The sequence below is a fragment of the Heterodontus francisci genome, chromosome 18, assembly GCF_036365525.1.
Source record: "Heterodontus francisci isolate sHetFra1 chromosome 18, sHetFra1.hap1, whole genome shotgun sequence".
Taxonomy (NCBI): Eukaryota; Metazoa; Chordata; class Chondrichthyes; order Heterodontiformes; family Heterodontidae; genus Heterodontus; species Heterodontus francisci.
The window spans coordinates 83,278,744-83,298,216 of NC_090388.1; the positions used below are offsets into that span (position 1 = coordinate 83,278,744).

The 19,473-nt window shown below is 46.6% G+C and overlaps 1 protein-coding gene across 1 annotated transcript in view; it reads right to left on the reverse strand.

Annotated features, from left to right (window-relative positions):
- The window catches only part of LOC137379892 (wee1-like protein kinase 2-A), a 59,960-nt gene that overhangs the window by 20,401 nt on the left and 20,086 nt on the right, over positions 1–19,473 (reverse strand). Inside the window, exons 3-5 of the mRNA XM_068051297.1 lie at positions 17,389–17,446; positions 12,331–12,503; positions 11,449–11,570 (exon numbers count right to left, since the gene is read on the reverse strand). Coding sequence (XP_067907398.1) covers positions 11,449–11,570; positions 12,331–12,503; positions 17,389–17,446 — 353 coding nt within the window. The remainder of the gene's footprint in view (positions 1–11,448; positions 11,571–12,330; positions 12,504–17,388; positions 17,447–19,473) is intronic.

Consider the following 19,473-nt stretch of genomic DNA (forward strand, 5'->3'; position numbering starts at 1 on the left):
AAATATAGGGACAGGTGGGTATGTGGTAGGAATATGGGATTAGTGTAGGATTAGTATAAATGGGTGGTTGATGATCAGCACAGACTCAGTGGGCCGAAGGGCCTGTTTCAGTGCTGTATCTCTAAACTAAAGATAAATCACTCACCTGGAAGGTGTTTGGAGCCTTTGACAGGTAAGGGAGGAGGCAAAAAGAGGTTTTACATTTGCTCTTGTATGGAAAAGTGCCATAGGAAAGGGAGGGGGGTGACAGAGTGGACCAGGATACTGCAGAGGGAACAGTCCCTTTGGAATGCTGAAAGGGGTGGGAACAATGTTTAGTGGTGGCATCACACCAGAGGTAGCAGAAATGGAGAGAATGATCCATTAAATACAAAAGGCTGGTGGGATGGAAAGTGAGCACAAGGGGAACACAATCATGGTTTGGGAGGGAGGGAAAGGGGAGAGATCAGAAATATGGGAAATAGATTGGACACAGTAGAGGGCCCTGTCAATCACAGTGGAGCAGGGGTGATTAGGAGGGTGGAATCCTTGGTTGAGGAAAAAAGCCGACGTATTTGAAATACTGGTATATAAGAGTGCATTGTCAGAATAAATGTAATGAAAATGGAGAAACTGGGGAATTAAAGAGTTCTTACACAGCGGGGCATGAGGAAGTGTAGTCAAGGTAGCTGTGGGGCTTAGTGAATATTGGTTGATATGTCTCCACTTCTGGAGATAGGCCAAGTCAAGGAAAGGAAGGAAGAGTCAGATGGATCATGTGAAGGCAAGAAAAAAAAAAAAAGGTGAGAATTGGAAGCAAAGTCAATTAAATTTTCCAGTTCATGACAGGAGCAGGAAATAGCACCAATAGTGTGTACTGGGTAAAAAAAAAAGAGATGGATAGTGCCCGAGTAGGACTAGAACGATGAACGTTCCACATAGGCCACAAAAAGGCAAGCATAGCTAGGACCCCTGTAGGTGCCCATAGCAATGCCTTTTATTTGGAGGAAATTAGGAGTTGGAGAATGGGAGAATGTTTAATGTTAGAACAAATTCAGCCAGGCAGAGGAGGGTGGCAGCAGTGGATGGAAACTAGTTGGGCCTCAGTTCAAGGAAGTTGAGAGTTCAGACCATCCTTGTGGGGGATGAGTGTGTAGAGACTGGATGTCCATGGTGAAATGGAGATGGTCAGGAAACTGGAAACTGTTAAAGTGACAGTGGGCATCAGAAGAGGTAGGAAAAGACAAGGAGAAAAAAAAAGTTGAGATAGGAAGAAATCAGTTCAATGGGGTAGGAACAGGCTGAAATGTGAACTAAGGCAGTTGTGTTTATGGATCTTGGGAAAGAGGTAGAAGTGGGCTGTTCGGGGTTGGGGGACTATGAGGTTAGAGACCAGAGAAGATTTCTAGAGGAAATGAAGTCAGTAACAGTCCTGGATATGATGGCTTGATGTTCAGTGGCAGGGTCATGGTCCAGGGGAAGTAGGAGGTGGTGACAGAGTGTTGGTGTTCAGCCTCTGCTCGGTGGAGGTTTGTCAAATAACAGCACCACCCTCATCAGCAGGTTTGATGACAACATTGGGGTTGGACCGGAGAATAGAGTGCAGCAAATTGGTAGGGAGACAGCTTAGAGTGAGTGAGAAGAGTAGAGAAATTGAGACAGCCGATATCATTCCAGCAGTTCTCAATGAAAAAAGATCAAAACAGACCAGAGGGAGGGAGCTAAGTGGAAGGAGAATACTGGAGATGGGTAAAAGGGTCTGCTGAGCAGGGGTGGGGGAAGGAAGACTCCTGGTTAATGAAGTGGGCATGGAGGTGAAGGTGACAGAAGAGCTCAGCATTGTGCTGAGCTCAAAATTGATTGTGGTCAGGGATGAAGCTGATGCCTTTATTAAGATCAGATCATTCAGAGTCAGAGGGAAATGGTGAATACATGGCAAGGGATGAGACTTCGAGAGAAGTGGTCACAGGGAAGAAGGATCCAGAGGTGTTGGTACCCACAAGCTGGAGGAGCTTGTGATTCTTCACACCTGAAAAGATAGATAAAAAGTAGTGTTTAGAGCATTGGATGAGGTAAAGGAGGAAATGAACTTGCAGACCAGGACAGTTTTGAGATAGAGTGAGTAGGTGCTGCTTGAGCGAGATAGAGTGTACATGTGGCTGCACATGGCTTGGAGTGTGGATCTCAAGATGTGAGAACATTGGGCCAAGGAATGCCGAATGTCAAGGAGATATCTGTAATCATGGGTGGTCCAAACACAAAGGGTGAATGTCAGTTGGAGTCAGTTTGAGGGAGATGTGAGTGTGAAAATGAGTTTTACCTGATCAAACACAAGGGAAATAGAAAACAATTAAAGGTGAACAAGGTAGAAGAGACAAACAGAAATTCCATTAGAGTGAAGAGCAGAACTTCAAGGTGAGCGTTCCTGGATGAGAAGTGGCAGGGAATTAAACTCCCTTTTGAGCAGTGGTAGTGGTGATAGTGCAAGCCAGGGGGCAGCCTGGAAGGCAAGTTTCACTATAAAAGTACTTACCTTGTGATTCGGCAGACGCAGACACGGGGACTGCTGGGTAAGTGAACTTGTATATTCGGGCAGTGGCTAAACCCGAAACACTACACGTGTAGTGTCTCCCACCCATCCTCCTCCTACCAAAAAAAAAAGGACTCTTGTGTGGAGGGTTTGGTAAGGTAAGGTTTTCCTTTATTTGCTTTTATTCTGTTGTCAATTTAGAACAGAGGGGATGGAAGCTAGGGCAGTTGCATACTCCTCTTGCAGTATGTGGGAGGTAAGTGTCACCACTTGTGTCCCTGCTGACTTCACCGGTGAGAAGTGCACCCAACTCCAGCTCCTCACAGACTGCCTTAGGGAACTGGAGCTGGATGAACTTCAGATCATGCGGGAGGCTGAAGGGGGTGATAGCGAGCAGTTATAGGGAAGTACCGACACCCAAGTCACAGGACAAAAAGGTAGCTGGGTGACAGTCAGGGGAGGGAAAGGGAATAGGCGCACAGTGCAGGGATCCCGTGGCCATTCCCCTCAATAATAAGTATACCGTTTTGGATACGGTTGGGGGGGGGGGGGGGGAACGACCTACCAGGGGAAAGCCACAGCAGCCAGGTCTCTGGCACTGAGCCTGGCTCCGCAGCTCAGAAGGGAAGGGGGGGAGAATAGGAGAGCGATAGTGATAGGAGAATCAATGGTTAGAGGAACAGACAGGAGATTCTGTGGTCGCGGAAGAGACTCCCGGATGGTATGTTGCCTCTCGGGTGCCAGGGTCAGGGATGTCTCGGATCAAATCTACAGGATTCTTAAGGGGGAGGGGGAGCAGCCAGAAGTCGTGGTGCACATTGGTACCAATGACATAGCTAGGAAAAGGGATGAGGACCTGAAAAGCGAATATAGGGAGTTAGGTTGGAAGCTAAAAGGCAGGACAAGCAGAGTAGTAATCTCAGGATTGATACCGGTGCCACGTGCTAGTGAGGCTAGAAACAGCGAGCAAGTGCAGCGGAACGGTGGCTACAGGGCTGGTGTAGGAGGGGGGGCTTCAGTTATGTGGATCATTGGGATACCTTCTGGGGAAGGTGGGACCTGTACAAGGACAGGTTGCATCTGAACTGGAGGGGCACCAATATCCTGGGCGGGAGGTTTGCTAGAGCTCTTCAGGAGGGCTTAAACTAGTTTGGCAGGGGGATGGGAACCAGAGCTACAGAACAGTGAATGGGGTAGCTGTTGAACAGGCAGATACCGAGTGCAGAGAGTCTGAGGAAGGTTTGACAGTTGACAGAACAAAGTTGCAGCCAGTATGATGGGTTCAAGTGTGTCTATTTTAACACAAGAAGTGTCAGGAATAAGGGTGATGAACTTAGAGCATGGATCAGTACTTGGAGCTATGATGTTGTGGCCATTACGGAGACTTGGATATCACAGGGGCAGGAATGGATGTTGGATGTTCCAGGGTTTAGACGTTTTAAAAGGAATAGGGGGGGGGGAGGTAAGAGAGGTGGGTGAGTGGCATTGCTAATCAGGGATAATATCACAGCTGCAGAAAGGGAGGTCGAAGAGGGTTTGTCTACTGAGTCATTATGGGTGGAAGTCAGAAACAGGAAAAGGAGCAGTCACTTTATTGGGAGTTTTCTATAGACCCCCCAATAGCAACAGAGACATGGAGGAACAGATTGGGAGGCAGATTTTGGAAAGGTGCAGAAGTAACAGGGTTGTCGTCATGGGTGGCTTCAACTTCCCTAATATTGATTGGAACCGCCTTAGTGCAAATAGTTTGGATGGAGCAGTTTTTGTCAGGTGTGTCCAGGAAGGTTTCCTGACTCAATATGTAGATAGGCCGACTAGAGGGGAGGCTATGTTGGATTTGGTGCTTGGCAACAAACCAGGCCAGGTGGCAGATCTCTCGGTGGGAGAGCATTTCGGTGATAGTGATCACAACTCCCTGACCTTTACTATAGTCATGGAGGGGGCAGGAGCAGACGGGATGGGAAAATATTTAATTGGGGGAGGGGAAATTACAATGCTATTAGGCAGGAACTGGGGAGCATGAATTGGGAACAGATGTTCTTGGGGAAATGCACGACAGAAATGTGGAGGTTGTTTAGGGAGCACTTGCTGCGACTGCTGGATAGGTTTGTCCCGATGAGGCAAGGAAGGGATGGTAGGGTGAAGGAACCTTGGATGACAAGAGATGTGGAACAGCTAGTCAAGAGGAAGGAGGAAGTTGAGGAAGCAAGGATCAGACAGGGCTCTAGAGGGTTACAAGCTAACCAGGAAGGAACTGAAGAATGGACTTAGGAAAGCTAGAAGGGGACATGAAAAAGTCTTGGCGGGTAGGATTAAGGAAAATCCCAAGGCGTTCTACCCTTATGTGAGGAACAAGAGGATGGCCAGAGTGAGGGTAGGGCCGATCAGGGATAGTGGAGAGAACTTGTGCCTGGAGTTGAAGGAGATAGGGGAGGTCCTAAATGAATACTTTGCTTCAGTATTCACTAGTGAGGGGGACCTGGTCGTTTGTGAGGACAGCATGAAACAGGCTGATATGCTCGAACAGGTTGATGTTAAGAGGGAGGATGTGCTGGAAATTTTGAAAGACATGAGGATAGGTAAGTCCCCGGGGCCAGACAGGATATACCCAAGGATATTACGGGAAGCGAGGGAAGAGATTGCCGTGCCTTTGGCGATGATCTTTGCGTCCTCACTGTCCACTGGAGTAGTACCGGATGATTGGAGGGTGTCAAATGTTATTCCCTTGTTCAAGAAAGGGAATAGGGATAACCCTGGGAATTATAGACCAGTCAGTCTTACGTCGGTAGTGGGCAAATTATTGGAGATGATTCTGAGAGACAGGATTTATGATTTGGAAAAGCATAGTTTGATTAGAGACAGTCAGCATGGCTTTGAGGGGGGCAGGTCATGCCTCAAGCCTTATTGAATTCTTTGAAGATTGACAAAACACATTGATGAAGGAAGAGCAGTGGATGTGGTGTATAAGAATTTTAGCAAGGCGTTTGATAAGGTTCCCCATGGTAGGCGCATTCAGAAAGTAAGGAGGCATGGGATACAGGGAAAGTTGGCTGTCTGGATACAGAATTGGCTGGCCCATAGAAAAGAGAGGGTGGTAGTAGATGGAAAGTATTCAGCCTGGAGCTCAGTGACCAGTGGTGTTCCACAGGGATCTGTTCTGGGACCTCTGCTCTTTGTGATTTTTATAAATTACTTGGATGAGGAAGTGGAAGGCTGGGTTAGCAAGTTTGCCAATGACACGAAGGTTGCTGGAGTTGTGGATAGTGTGGAAAGCTGTTGTAGGTTGCAACAGGACATTGACAGGATGCTGTGCTGGGCTGAGAAGTGGCAGATGGAGTTCAACCTGGAAAAGTGTGAAGTGATTCATTTTGGAAGGTCGAATTTGAATGCAAAATACAGGCTTAAAGACAGGATTCTTGGTAGTGTGGAGGAACAGAGGGATCTTGGGGTCCGTGTCCATAGATCGCTCAAAGTTGCCACCCAAGTTGATAGGGTTGCTAAGAAGGCGTATGGTTTGTTGGCTTTCATTAACAGGGGGATTGAGTTTAAGAGCCACGAGGTTATGCTGCAACTCTGTAAGGCCCTGGTTCGACCACACTTGGAATATTGTGTTCAGTTCTGGTCGCCTCATTATAGGAAGGATGTGGAAGCTTTCGAGGGTGCAGAGGAGATTTACCAGGATGCTGCCTGGACTGGAGGGCATGTCTTATGAAGAAAGGTTGAGGGTGCTAGGGCTTTTCTCATTAGAGTGAAGAAGGATGAGAGGTGATTTGATAGAGGGGTACAAGATGATGAGAGGCACAGATAGAGTGGATAGCCAGAGACTTTTTCCCAGGGTGGAAAGGGCCATCACCAGGGGGCATAATTTTAAGGTGATTGGAGGAAGGTTTCAGGGAGATGTCAGAGGTAGGTTCTTTATACAGAGAGTGGTGGGTGCGTGGAATGCACTGCCAGCAGTGGTAGTAGCAGATACATTAGGGACATTTAAGCGACTCTTGGATAGGTACATGGATGATAGTAGAATGAAGGGTATGTAGGTAGTTTGATCTTAGAGTAGGTTAAAGGTTCGGCACAACATAGTGGGCTGAAGGGCCTGTACTGTGCTGTTCTATGTTCTATATTCTAGTACAAAAAGTAAAATATAGATGCTGGAAATATGAAATACAAACAGAAAATGCTAGACACTCAGGTCTGTGGAGAGAAACAGAGTTTAATGTTTCAGGTCAATGACCTTACATCAGAACTAAGTTAGAAATGCAATAGGTTTTGAACACAAGGAGGGAGGTGGGGGAAGGGTGTGAAGAACAGAAAGGGAAGGTGTGAAATAGGGTGGAGGGCAGGAGGGATCAATTGACAAGGTTTTATGGTGCAAAGCCAAAGGGTCTAGTAATGGGACAAGTAAAGAAACAAAAAGATGGCAGAGGTGGTTTGAATGGCAGGATAGGTGCTGTCAGAATGCAAATTAAAAGGAAAGAGAAAAAAAAAAATCAGCAGAAAAAACATGGGGGCAGAGGTTATGATCTACAATTGTTGAATTCAATGTAGAGTCCAAAAGGCTAATGCACCCAGTTGAAAGGAGGTGCTGTTCAAGCTTACCTTGAGCTTCATTGGCTTGCTACACTGTTCCAAGAACAGAAAAGGTCAGAGTGGGAGCAAGGTGGAGAATTAAATGGAGTGTATGTCTCAATTGTTACAGAACAGAAGGAAGTCATTCAGCCAATTGTGTCTACGCCAGCTCTCCCAAAGAACAGTTTACCAAGTGCCCCTCCCCCACCTTCTCCCCACAATCTTGCACATTCTTCCTTTTCAGATAACAATCCAATTCCCTCTTGAATGTCACAATTAAACCTGCCTCCACCACTCAGGCAGTGCATTCCAAATCCTAACCACTCGCCCGAAAACATTTTCCTCTCATGATGCCATTACTTTTGCCAATTACCTTAAATCTGTGCCTTCTTGTTCTCAATCCCTCCAACAATGGGAACATTTTTTCGCCCATCTACCTTGTCCAGACCCTTCATGATTTTGAATCTCAGTCAAATCTCCTCTCAACCTTCTCTTCAAGGGGAAGAAAGTCCCAACTTCTCCAATCTACCCACATAACTGAAATTCATCCCTAGAACCATTCGCATGATAGGCAAGTAGCTGCTCAGGGACACCCTTACCGACTAAATGGAGGTGTTCCGCAAACCAGCCACCCAGTCTGCTTTTGGTCTCAGCAATATAGAAACCACTAGTGAGCAGTATACCAATTTGAAAAGTACATGTAAATTACTGTTTCACTGGGAGTGTTTGGGGCCTTGGATGGTGAGATGGGAGGAGGTAAAGGTATGAATAGTTGAGGCTCCAGCACAGCTCGATGAAAGATTGCTCCCTTCCCATTTCAATACATACCCATTGTCCTTACTGTTTAACCAGGCCAATAGATTACCTTCAATTCCATGAGCTTTAGTTATAATTAACAGTCTATGTGGAACTAGAACTGCATCAAATGCTTTCTGGAAATCCATATATGATTTACCCATTACAAATCTATGTTGGCTTTTTCTAATCAGCTCAACTCTCATACGTGCTCACTGTTCTATAGATCCGAATAACTTCCCCACAACAGATGGTAGACTTACAGGTCTAAAATTCCTGAACCCCACACACTTGGAAAATTATGACTGAAACATCCACAAGTCTTTTTATCCACTTCCTTAAAACCCTGGAGAGGAAACCATCAGATCCTGGGATTTGTCCGTCTTTAATAGCATTTTGTTTAAAAATATATGTTAACTTGGAGTTCCACCCTTGATTCATTAAAGTTCTCTGGAATGTCAGGTACACTATCCTTTTCCTCTGGGAAGACTGGCAGTAATTATTCAAGTTTGCCATTTCCAATATTATCCACATCCTTTTTAAAGGTCCCACTTTACATCCGACCCTTCTCAATTGTCGGATACGGGTTAATCTTGTATGTCCATCGCAAGTTTGTTTGCATCTCATTTTTGTCTTCCTTTGCTATTAAATATCTGTCTCCCTGATCAACACTCTTTGCATTTCTTTAAGCTCTTTACTTTGGTTATCTCACCCCTCGTCAACTATGGCTGTTTTATTTTTCCTCTTGCTCAGCGACAGTGAAGAAACAGTGATATAGTTCCAAGTGTATATTATGCTGAATATAGGACCAATTTTTTTTTTGATCACCTCACTTTCCAGAGGAAACTGCAGATGAATGATGCTTTGATCAGTTTGTCTCCATCAGTCCTGGTCTCATCCCACTTAAGATACCCTCAGCAAAATCTACTATCTTAGTAACTGTTAAGTTTCTCTTACCATTTCCCTATCCTTTAAAAACTTTTTTTTTATAACCTGGAATATTTAATGTCCAATCATGATCAACTTACAGCCATGTCTCGAACAGCCAGTCGATTTTTAGACTGATCACATGCTCCCTGCCTCTATTCCATTTACTAAAATTTGTTTACTACCCTAATTATTCTTCCCAACAACACCTGTCCTCAGCTAGCTTCAGGTGCAGCCTGTCCCAAAGGTACACCTCCACCTATAGTAGTGACCCTCAAAATGAAATCCATTTCTTCAGCCACACGTTCTCCTTCCTGATTGGTCTCTGCCAGTTAGCATGCAACTCAGGCAATAATCCGGAGGTTACCATTTGGGTTCTTTAATTCCCAATTGATAATCCCCTACAGGACTCCTCCCTTTATTCCCTAAAGCTGGGAACTGTGGAGCAGAGATTCAGGGGTCTAAGGACAAATCACTAATGCTACAGAACTGGATCAAAAAGTCCTTTATTCCCAAGGGGGCTAGAATATAAAGGAGAGGAAGTTAAATCAGTTATATAAAGCTCAAGACTGCATTTAGAGTATCACATTCAGTTCTGGGACAGCACTTCAGCAATATATTGCTCTTGAAGGGGATGCAGCACAGGTTCCCCAGAATACCAGGGTGGAAAAGGGTTAAATGAGAGGTTGCATAGACTAGGCTTGTATTCTTTTACATATAGAAGATGGAGGGATTACCTAACTGAGGTCTTTGAAGATATTCCAAGGAGTTGATAGGGTAGAGGGGAGAAATTATTTCTTCTGGTGGAGGGTGGGGGAGAATGTCCAGAATGAGGGGGCATTACCTTAAAGTTAGAGTTAGGCCATTCTGCAGGGGGGGGCAGGGGAATATCAGAAAGCACCACAAAGGATAGCGGAAGTCTGCAACTCTCCCCAAAAAAAAAACTTTTGAAAGATTTGTTTCATGGGATGTGGACGTTTCTGACATTTGTTGCCCATCCTTAATTGCCCTTGAGAAGGTGGTGGTGAGCTGTCTTCTTGAACCACTGCAGTCCATGTGGTGTAGGTACACCCACAGTGCTGTCAGGGAGTTCCAGGATTTTGACCCAGTGAAGGAACGGCAATATAGTTCCAAGTCAGGATGGTGTGTGACTTGGAGGGGAACTTGCAGGTGGTGATGTTCCCATGCATCTGCTGTCCTTGTCCTTCTAGGTGGTAGAGGTTACAGGTTTGGAAGGTGCTGTGGTGAGTTGTTACAGTGCATTGCGTAGATGGCACACACTTCCACAGTGCAGTGGTGCAGAAGTGAAAGTTGAAGGTGGTGGATGGGTTGCCAATCAAGTGGGCTGCTTTGTCCTGGATGGTGTTGAGCTGCACTCATCCAGGCAAGTGGAGAGTATTCCATCACACTCCTGACTGGTGCCTCGTAGATGGTGGACAGGCTTTGGAGTCAGGAAGTGGGTTACTTGCCACAGAATTCCCTAGTCTCTGATCTGCTCTTGTAGCCACAGTATTTATATGGCTACTCCAGTTCAGTTTCTGATCAATGGTTACCCCCAGGATGTTGATAGTGGGGGATTCAGTGATGGTAACGCCATTGAATGTCAAAGGGAGATGGTTAGATTCTCTCTTGTTAGAGATGGTCATTGCCTGGCACTTGTATGGCATGATTACTTGCTACTTGTCAGCCCAAACCAGTGTTATCCAGGCCTTGCTGCATATGGGCACAGACTGAGGAGTTGCAAATGGTGAACATTGTGCGATCAACAGCAAACATCCCCACTTCTGACCTTATGATGGAGGGAAGGTTATTGATGAAGCAGTTGAAGATGGTGGGGCCTAGGACACTACCCTGAGAAACTTCTGCAGTGATGTCCTGGAGCTCAGATGATTGACTTCCAACAACCACCTTCCTTTGTGCTAGATATGACTCGAACCAGCGGAGAGTTGGGTCAATTGAATGTGTCAAAACTGAGATCGATTGGCAGGAGAATTAAGGGTTATAGAACCAAGGCTGGTAGATAGAAAGAGGATACTAATCAGCCACAATCTATTAATAGTAGAACAGGCCTGAGGGGCTGAATGGCCTGCACCCATGGCCCCAAAATCTGCAAGTCAACAGCTTCTGCGCTATTGCAAGATTTAGTTTAGTTTAGAGATACAGCACTGAAACAGGCCCTTCGGCCCGAGTCTGTGCCGACCATCAACCACCCATTTATACTAATCCCATATCCCTACCACATCCCCACCTGTCCCTATATTTCCCTACCACCTACCTATACTAGGGGCAATTTATAATGGCCAATTAACCTATCAACCAGCAAGTCTTTGGCATGTGGGAGGAAACCGGAGCACCCGGAGGAAACCCACGCAGACACGGAGAACTTGCAAACTCCACACAGGCAGTACCCAGAATCGAACCCGGGTCACTGGAGCTGTGAGGCTGCGATGCTAACCACTGCGCCACTGTGCCGCCCATAAAATTAATTAATTGAATTTAAAGTCCACCAGCTGCCATGGTGGGATTTGAACCCATGTCTCTGGTGTATTAGCCTGGGTCTTTGGATTACTAGCCCAATGATATTCCCACTACACCACCATCTCCCCCAGATGCCAGTGGTCAGTTTGTCAACAGATGCCAGTGGTCCTTACCATTGCAGTACTCATTCTGGATCAGCATGTGATCATCCTCTGCCCAAGCCGAATAGTAACGCACCACGTGGGGATGGTGTCCCAGCACCGCGTGTGCATACACCTCACGGAGCGCAGTCTGCCTGCAGATTAAACACAGTAACAGTGACAGACCTCCAAGTACTGGTGAACTCCAATCTGTACCCAGATCAGATACCTGCTTCAGTGTAATCTGCATCTGCAAACCAGGATGGGCAGGCAGGTAGACTCATGTGCACACAATCTTTAAAATATTTGACTCACTACAATACAATCAGCACAAAACATAGGTGGTAGGGCAAGAAAAACTAAGAACAGAAAGAATTTGCATGTTTAATAGCACCCTTGAACCAAGGAAGTGCTTTAGAAGTATAGTCATGTGATGTAGGAACCACAGCAGCCAAATGGAACACAAAACAAGGAGATAAATGACCAGATAATCTTTTTAGTGGTGAGTGTTGAGGGATATTTGCCAGGATACCAGGAGAACTCCCCTGCTCCTCTTCAAATCAGACATCCATCCAGAGAGCAGATGGGGTCTTAGTTTAACATCTCATGCAAAAGATGGCATAGCACTGGGCTGCCAGTCTGGAGAATGTGTTCACATCTCCCTAATGGGACTTGAACACAAGCTTCTGACTCAAAAGGCACAAGGACAACTCACTGAATCAGGAGCGAGGACTCGATGGGAGTGGCCAATGTCTACTGAGAGCACCATTGAGGCAGACTTACTACTGTTGGGGTGGTTTTGCTGCAGTCAGTTCAGGGGAATATTGGAAACTGGATGATTTAATATTTACCCCATTTCCAGCTCAGAATTAAATAATTTGTAAGAACAGAAACCCTGGAGCTCTCGACACTCACTCATCAAGGGAGCCAGAGAGAGGTCTTTTCAGCCGTTTGATGGCATACAGGCAGCCATCGAGTCGTTTCACACATTTAAAAACTGCACCGAACTCCCCACAGCCAATCTTCTCCAACTCGTAAAACTCCATGGCATAACGGGAGCCCATGTTGTTCTCACGGAGGTTATATCTCTAGAGAGAGAAACAACGAAGTTCATTTACTGAGATGGTTTTTTTACAAACAAAGTGACTCCTGACCAAGCAGCCCAGCACCAATGTCAGAGCACTCCCCACTTCACATGTGCAGAACAGACCCTTGCTGTCAGTGTGGTGCTGTGCACGTGCAGCCTACATCAGCACCCGACTTGCCAGGACTAATTTGTGCACGAAAACATCACATACTGCAACATCTGCTCCCACCTCAACAGTTCTCCTCCCTCAGCCACTCATTCCCCACTTCACCACCACCACTCCCCCTCTCCACCCCGCCCCACACAAAACCTGTGGGCCGCCTGCTCCCTGTCTCACCACTTTCCACCCCCCTGCCTCTGCAGAGAGAGCAGGAGCAGAGGGGAGGAAGCAACAAGGCCAAGAGCAAGTGGCTGACAATGAAGCAGACAGTGAGCGGCCAAGGGAGGAAAAGTTGCAAGGCAGGGAGCAAGTGGCAAGCAGATGGGCGCGGGAGGCAGCAAAGAGAAGCGCAATCATAGGGAGCAGGATGGAGGCAGCGATCGTGGCCACTGTGGGCATTTGGGTGTAATTTGCTTGTGATAAATTGATCAGTGCCACTTCACCTCTGGCAGTTGCCAGAATGTCAGACACTGGTGTTTCAGTCCATGAGGCTGCAAGTACTGCACCACCACCTAGTGGTTGTGTTGTTAGCAAACACAGCCTTTTAAAAATTCATTCTTGGGATGTGGGCATTGCTGAACAGCATTTATTGCCCATCCCCAATTGCCCTGGAGATGCGGTAAATTTTGAACTGCTGCAGTCCACGTGATGAAGGTGCTCCATGCTCTTAAGGAGGGAGTTCCATGATTTTGACCCAGTGATGAAGGACAGCAGTACATCCAAGTCAGGATGCTATGCAACAAGTGACCCAATGAGTTCACCGACATGCTTTAGGGAAGGACACCATAGTTTCTTAATCAAGCCGATGCAACTCCAAGCCTACAGCACAGTTGATTTTTAACTGCCCTCAAAAATGGAAACCAGCTGTATCAAACTGCTGGAAAGTAGTGGGGATCTTAGCCTTAGGAAGTGGGCATATGGTTAAGGTCTGAAATGCAGCACTGAAAGGGTGCTGGAATCCAACTCTATAGGAGAATTTACAAAGGCAACTGCACTTGTTCTTGGAGGACAAATTTGCAGGGTTATGGGACTAAATTGGACAGCTCTCAAATAAGCCAAACAGCCTCCTGTTATGTCTATTGTAGTCACATTCCCAGGCTAGCAACATCCCATTCTCATTAGTGCCCAAGCTTATGTCACAGTAGAGATGACTCAGCAGACAGGTATGGGAACACCAGCTGATTTTCTCACTTCACCCTTGCTACAAGGATTTTTTAAAAAAAATTCATTCATGGGATGTGGGCGTCACTGGCCAGGCCAGCATTAGTGCCCATCCGTAATTGCCCTTGAGAAGGTGGTGGTGAGCTGCCTTCTTGAACTACTGCAGTCCATTTGGGGTAGGTATACCCACAGTGCTGTTAGGAAGGGAGTTCCACGATTTTGACCCAGCAACAGTGAAGGAACAGCGATATAGTTCCAAGTCAGGATGGTGTGCGACTTGGAGGGGAACTTGCAGGTGGTGTTCCCATGTATTTGCTGCCCTTGTCCTTCTAGTCGGTACAGGTCGCAGGTTTGGAAGGTGCTGTCTAAGGAGCCTTGGTGCATTGCTGCAGTGCATCTTGTAGATGGTACACACTGCTGCTGCTGTGCGTCAGTGGTGGAGGGAGTGAATGTTTGTAGATGGGGTGCCAATCAAGCGGGCTGCTTTGTCCTGGATAGTGTCGAGCTTCTTCAGTGTTGTTGGAGCTGCACCCATCCAGGCAAGTGGAGATTATTCCATCACACTCCTGACTTGTGCCTTGTAGATGGTGGACAGGCTTTGGGGAGTCAGGAGGAGAGTTACCTACCTCAGGATTCCTAGCCTCTGACTTGCTTTTGTAGCTACAGTATTTATATGGCTACTCCAGTTCAGTTTCTGGTCAATGGTAGCTCCTAGGATGTTGATAGTGAGGGATTCAGCGATGGTAATGCTGTTGAATGTCATGGGGAGATGGTTAGATTCTCTCTTGTTGGAGATGGTCATTGCCTGGCACTTGTGTGGCAAGTAACATTCGCGCCACACATCAGCCCAAGCCTGGATATTGTCCAGGTCTTGCTGGATTTCTACATGGACTGCTTCAGTATCTGAGGAGTCACAAATGGTGAACATTGTGCAATCAACGAACATCCCCTCTTCTGACCTTATGATTGAAGGAAGGTCATTGATGAAGCAGCTGAAGATGGTTGGGCCTAGGACACTACCCTGAGGAACTCCTGCAGTGATGTCTTGGAGCTCAGATGATTGACCAACCACAACCATCTTCCTTTGCACTAGGTATGACTCCAGCCAGAGGGTTTTCCCCAATTCCCATTGAATGGAGTTTTGCTAGGGCTCCTTGATGCCATACTCGGTCAAATGCTGCCTTGATGTCAAGGACAGTTACTCTCACCTCTTGCGTTCAGCTCTTTTGTCCATGTTTGAACCAAGGCTGTATTGAGGTCAGGAGCAGAGTGCCCTGGCGGAACCCAAACTGAGCGTCACTGAGCAGGTTATTGCTAAGCAAGTGCCACTTGATGGCACTGTTGATGACACCTTCCATCACTTTACTGATGATAGAGAGTAGGCTGATGGGGTGGTAATTGGCCAGGTTGGAATTGTCCTGCTTTGTGTACCTGGGCAATTTTCCATATTGCAGGGTAGATTCCAGTGTTGTAGCTGTACTGGAACAGCTTGGCTAGGGGTGCAGCAAGTTCTGGTGCACAGGTCTTCAGTACTATTGCCGGAATATTGACAGGGCCCATAGCCTTGCAGTATCCAGTGTCTTCAGTCGTTTCTTGATATCACAGTGAATCGAATTGTCTGAAGTCTGGCATCTGTGCTCCTGGGGACTTCAGGAGGAGGCAGAGATGGATCATCAACTCGGCACTTGTTGCAAATGCTTCAGCCTCATCTTTCGCACTGATGTGCTGGGCTCCCCCATCATTGAGGATGGGGATATTTATAGAGCCACCTCCTCCAGTCAGTTGTTTAATTGTCCACCACCATTCACGGCTGGATGTGGCAGGACTGCAGAGCTTAGATCTGATCTGTTGGTTATGGGATCGCTTAACTCGGTCTATCGCATGCTGCTTACGCAGTTTGGCACACAGATAGTCCTGTGTTGTTGCTTCACCAGGTTGACACCTCATTGAGGTATACTTGGTGCTGATCCTGGCATGCCCTCCTGCACTCTTCATTGAACCAATGTTGGTCTCCTGGCTTGATGGTAATGGTAGAGTGGGGGATATGCTGGGCCATGAGGTTACAGATTGTGGTTGAGTACAATTCTGCTGCTGCTGATGGCCCACAGCACCTCATGGATGCCCAGTTTTGCATTGCTAGATCTGTTCTAAGTCTATCCCATTCAGCATGGTGATAGTGCCACACAACACGATGGACGGTATTCCTCAATGTGAAGGCGGGACTGCGCCTCCACAAGGATTATGCAGTGGTCTCTCCTGCCAATACAGTCATGGACAGAAGCATCTGCAGCAGGCGGATTGGTGAGGACAAGGTCAAGTATGTTTTTCCCTCATGTTGGTTCCCCCACCACCTGCCGCAGACCCAGTCTCGCAGCTATGTCCTTTAGGACTCGGCCAGCTTGGTCAGTAGTGGTGCTACCGAGCCACTCTTGGTGATGGACATTGAAGTCCCCCCACCCAGAGTACATTTCGTGCCTTTGCCATCCTCAGTGCTTCCTCCAAGTGGTGTTCAACATGGAGGAGTATTGAGTCATCAGCTGAGGGAGGGCAGTAGGTGGTAATCAGTAAGAGATTACCTTGCCCATGTTTGATCTGATGCCATGAGACTTCATGGGGTCCGGAGTCAATATTGAGGACTTCCAGGGCAACTCCCTCCCTACTGTATATCACTGTGCCACCACCACTGCTGGGTCTGTCCTGCCGGTGGGACAGGACATACCCGGGGATGGTGATGGCAGTATCTGGGACATTGTCTGTAAGGTATGATTCCGTGAGTATGACTGTCAGACTGTTGCTTGACTAGTCTGTGGGACAGCTCTCCCAACTTTGACGCAAGCCCCCAGATGTTAGTAAGGAGGACTTTGCAGGGACGACAGGGCTGGGTTTGCCGTCGTCGTTTCCGGTGCCTAGGTTGATACCGGGTGGTCCATCCGGTTTCATTCCTTTTTATTGACTGCGTAGTTGTTAGGTACAACTGAGTGGCTTGCTAGGCCATTTCAGAGGGCATGTAAGAGTTAACCACATTGCTGTGGGTCTGGAGTCACATGTAGGCCAGACCAGGTAAGGACAGCAGATTTCCTTCCCTAAAAAAGGACATTAGTGAACCAGATGGGTTTTTACAACAATCGACAATGGCTTCATGGCCATTAGACTAGCTTTTTAATATCCCTCGATGGGTCAGCCATTAACGATTAATTCATCTACTTCAGGCTGCAAACCCAGGGGCACTGGGTCAATTGCAACATCCAGGTCTGCTGTTCTGAAAATCAACCAACCTAATGTTTATAAAAAAGGGGCTGTTGGTTGGAGGTGCACTTTACACAACGTGTAGCGTGAAATAAAAACTGTGCCTAAAGAAGAGGATCAAGCATTCTATCCTTCACTGCCTGGCTATCTTAGTAATAACACTTAATCCAGACCAGGAATCAAGCCCCAGACTCCTAGTCTGGAAGGTTCAATACAACAGTCTCTAGCTGGGATTGACTGGAAAAGTATGAGAATTGGGCATTGCCATCATTCTGTAAACATTGAGGTAATGGGAGTGCTCCAGGCTCAATCTCCTCACCTTTGATTTTAGCAGCGATTCCTCAGTGATGTCTCCATCTCCAGTTTGTAGATCTTTCCTAAAAGTAAAATTAAACAAATATTTCAATTACTTCAGTGTGGTAGAGTCAAGCTCACCTCCCCAACCTGCACATTATAGGGATATCTTTGCCCATCTGGGACAGTTAAGTTACAATCGTCAGAACATAGGAAGCACCCTCTGCACTAGCACCCACCTTCCACAATAAGGCAAGAGCATGAGTAGAGTCCCGAGACTGGGGTGACTTCAGCTTCAGGCTTTTCACTTGCACTATAGGACAGCGTGTCAAAACAGCAGCACAGGATCACTGTGATTCACTCAGTCAGTAAACACATTGAAATCACACTGGCTAAAAGATGCTTTTTGCACCAAGATATTAACATGGAGACAAATCTTTCTTACAAGCATATTCCCTCTGCCCCGATGAGTCAGCCATTAAAGATCACAAAATCATTAAATTCCCCTAGTCTGCAAACCCTAACATTTCAAAGACAAGACTGCTCAGGCACCAAGTTTTACCTATTAGTTTCTAGGCACAATGAGTCAAAGGAGGCAAACTGAGTGGGGGAAAAAAAAAAAAAAAGAGGCAAGTGCTGTTCATTCGGCACTGCCTGAAACATACAAATACCTTTTATTGTAAAGATGACTGTTTCCCATTGACACAGGGGACATGAACCAAGTGTGATGGGATTGGGGGGGGCAGTTAAGTCATCATTGTGGTGGGTCTGGAATCATACGTAGGCCAGACAAGGATGGCAGATTTCCTTTGCTAAAAAAAAAAAGTCTTATGAGCTCACAGGAAAATCTTGCATAGCTGTGTCTTTATTGACACGGAATCTGATGGCTGCCTACAGCGAGTCCCTCATGGTAGAGGTACCATGGCAAGCCAGGAGGCACATTAGTTTTGCATTTCTATCCCAAAACATCCCCCTTTTCATACAAAAAAGTTTGCATGCATTCTCATTTACATGGAGTTGCCCAAGTTACCCACTATGCACACAACTGTTCTCACGCATTAGCAGTTAGTTATTCTAGTCAGTCTCCGCACATGCATTGCAGAGTCTTTAAATTGTGGTCTCTTAAATGGTGTGTGCATGCATGTGGTTATTGGCTGTTCAATTGGGTGATTTTCCTTCTCTGGGGAGTGTTGTTCCCATGTCACTTGCTGCAGTAACTGTTCCATTTGTTGGGTGCTGTGGATCTCTGGGACTGATGGTTGATTTGCAGTCTGTGCAGAATGGTGAGTTCACATCTTCCTGATCGGCTGCCTGCAGTGAAGGAACAGCTTCTCCAGTTGTGTGTATGTGCCTGCGGTTGCCACGGTATATCTGGTCATTCACTTCCACTGTACGATCAAGGTGACAACTGTTCTACACAGGTCATAAGTTGCCAACTTAGGCTGACTCTTGAACGTTGAAGGTTTGTACTGTGGCTCTCCAGTGCTCAATTCTGGCAATGGTTTGGTAGTTTTGTCAAAATGAAAATTTGGCTCTGTAGTTTCACCTCAATTGTCATCATGCTGGTTACTACTTCTGGCTTCAGAATTTTTGGCTATTGGATTAGTTTGGGTGCAGCATGACATTAGTCTTTGTATTGGACTACTTTCCATACCTTCTGTAGATGTTTTTCTCCACTGATTGCCTCGTATAAATCTGTGCTGGATTTGCTTGATTTCTTTATGATCCCTTTGGCGATTTTCACTGCCACCTCAGCCTTTCCATTTGACTGGGGATAGTGGGGAGATGTATTTGTTGAATTTCCTAATCCTTTATGAAGCCACTGAATTCTTCACTCGTGAACTGAGGGCCATTGTCGCTCATCACCATGTCTGGAATGTCTTAACGACCGAAGTGTGCTTTCAGGCATTCTACAATCTCAGTCGTCAGAGGCCAGCTGGTCTACCTCCCAGAAGTCAGAATAGTCTACGATGACAAGATAATCAGTTTGAATGAGTAAAGAGGTCTACTCCCAGCTTCATCCATGGTCTGTCTGGCATGTCATGTGTCATCAGCAGCTCTTTAGCTTGCTTAGGGTACTTGTTACATGCACTGCACTGGCTAATGTCAT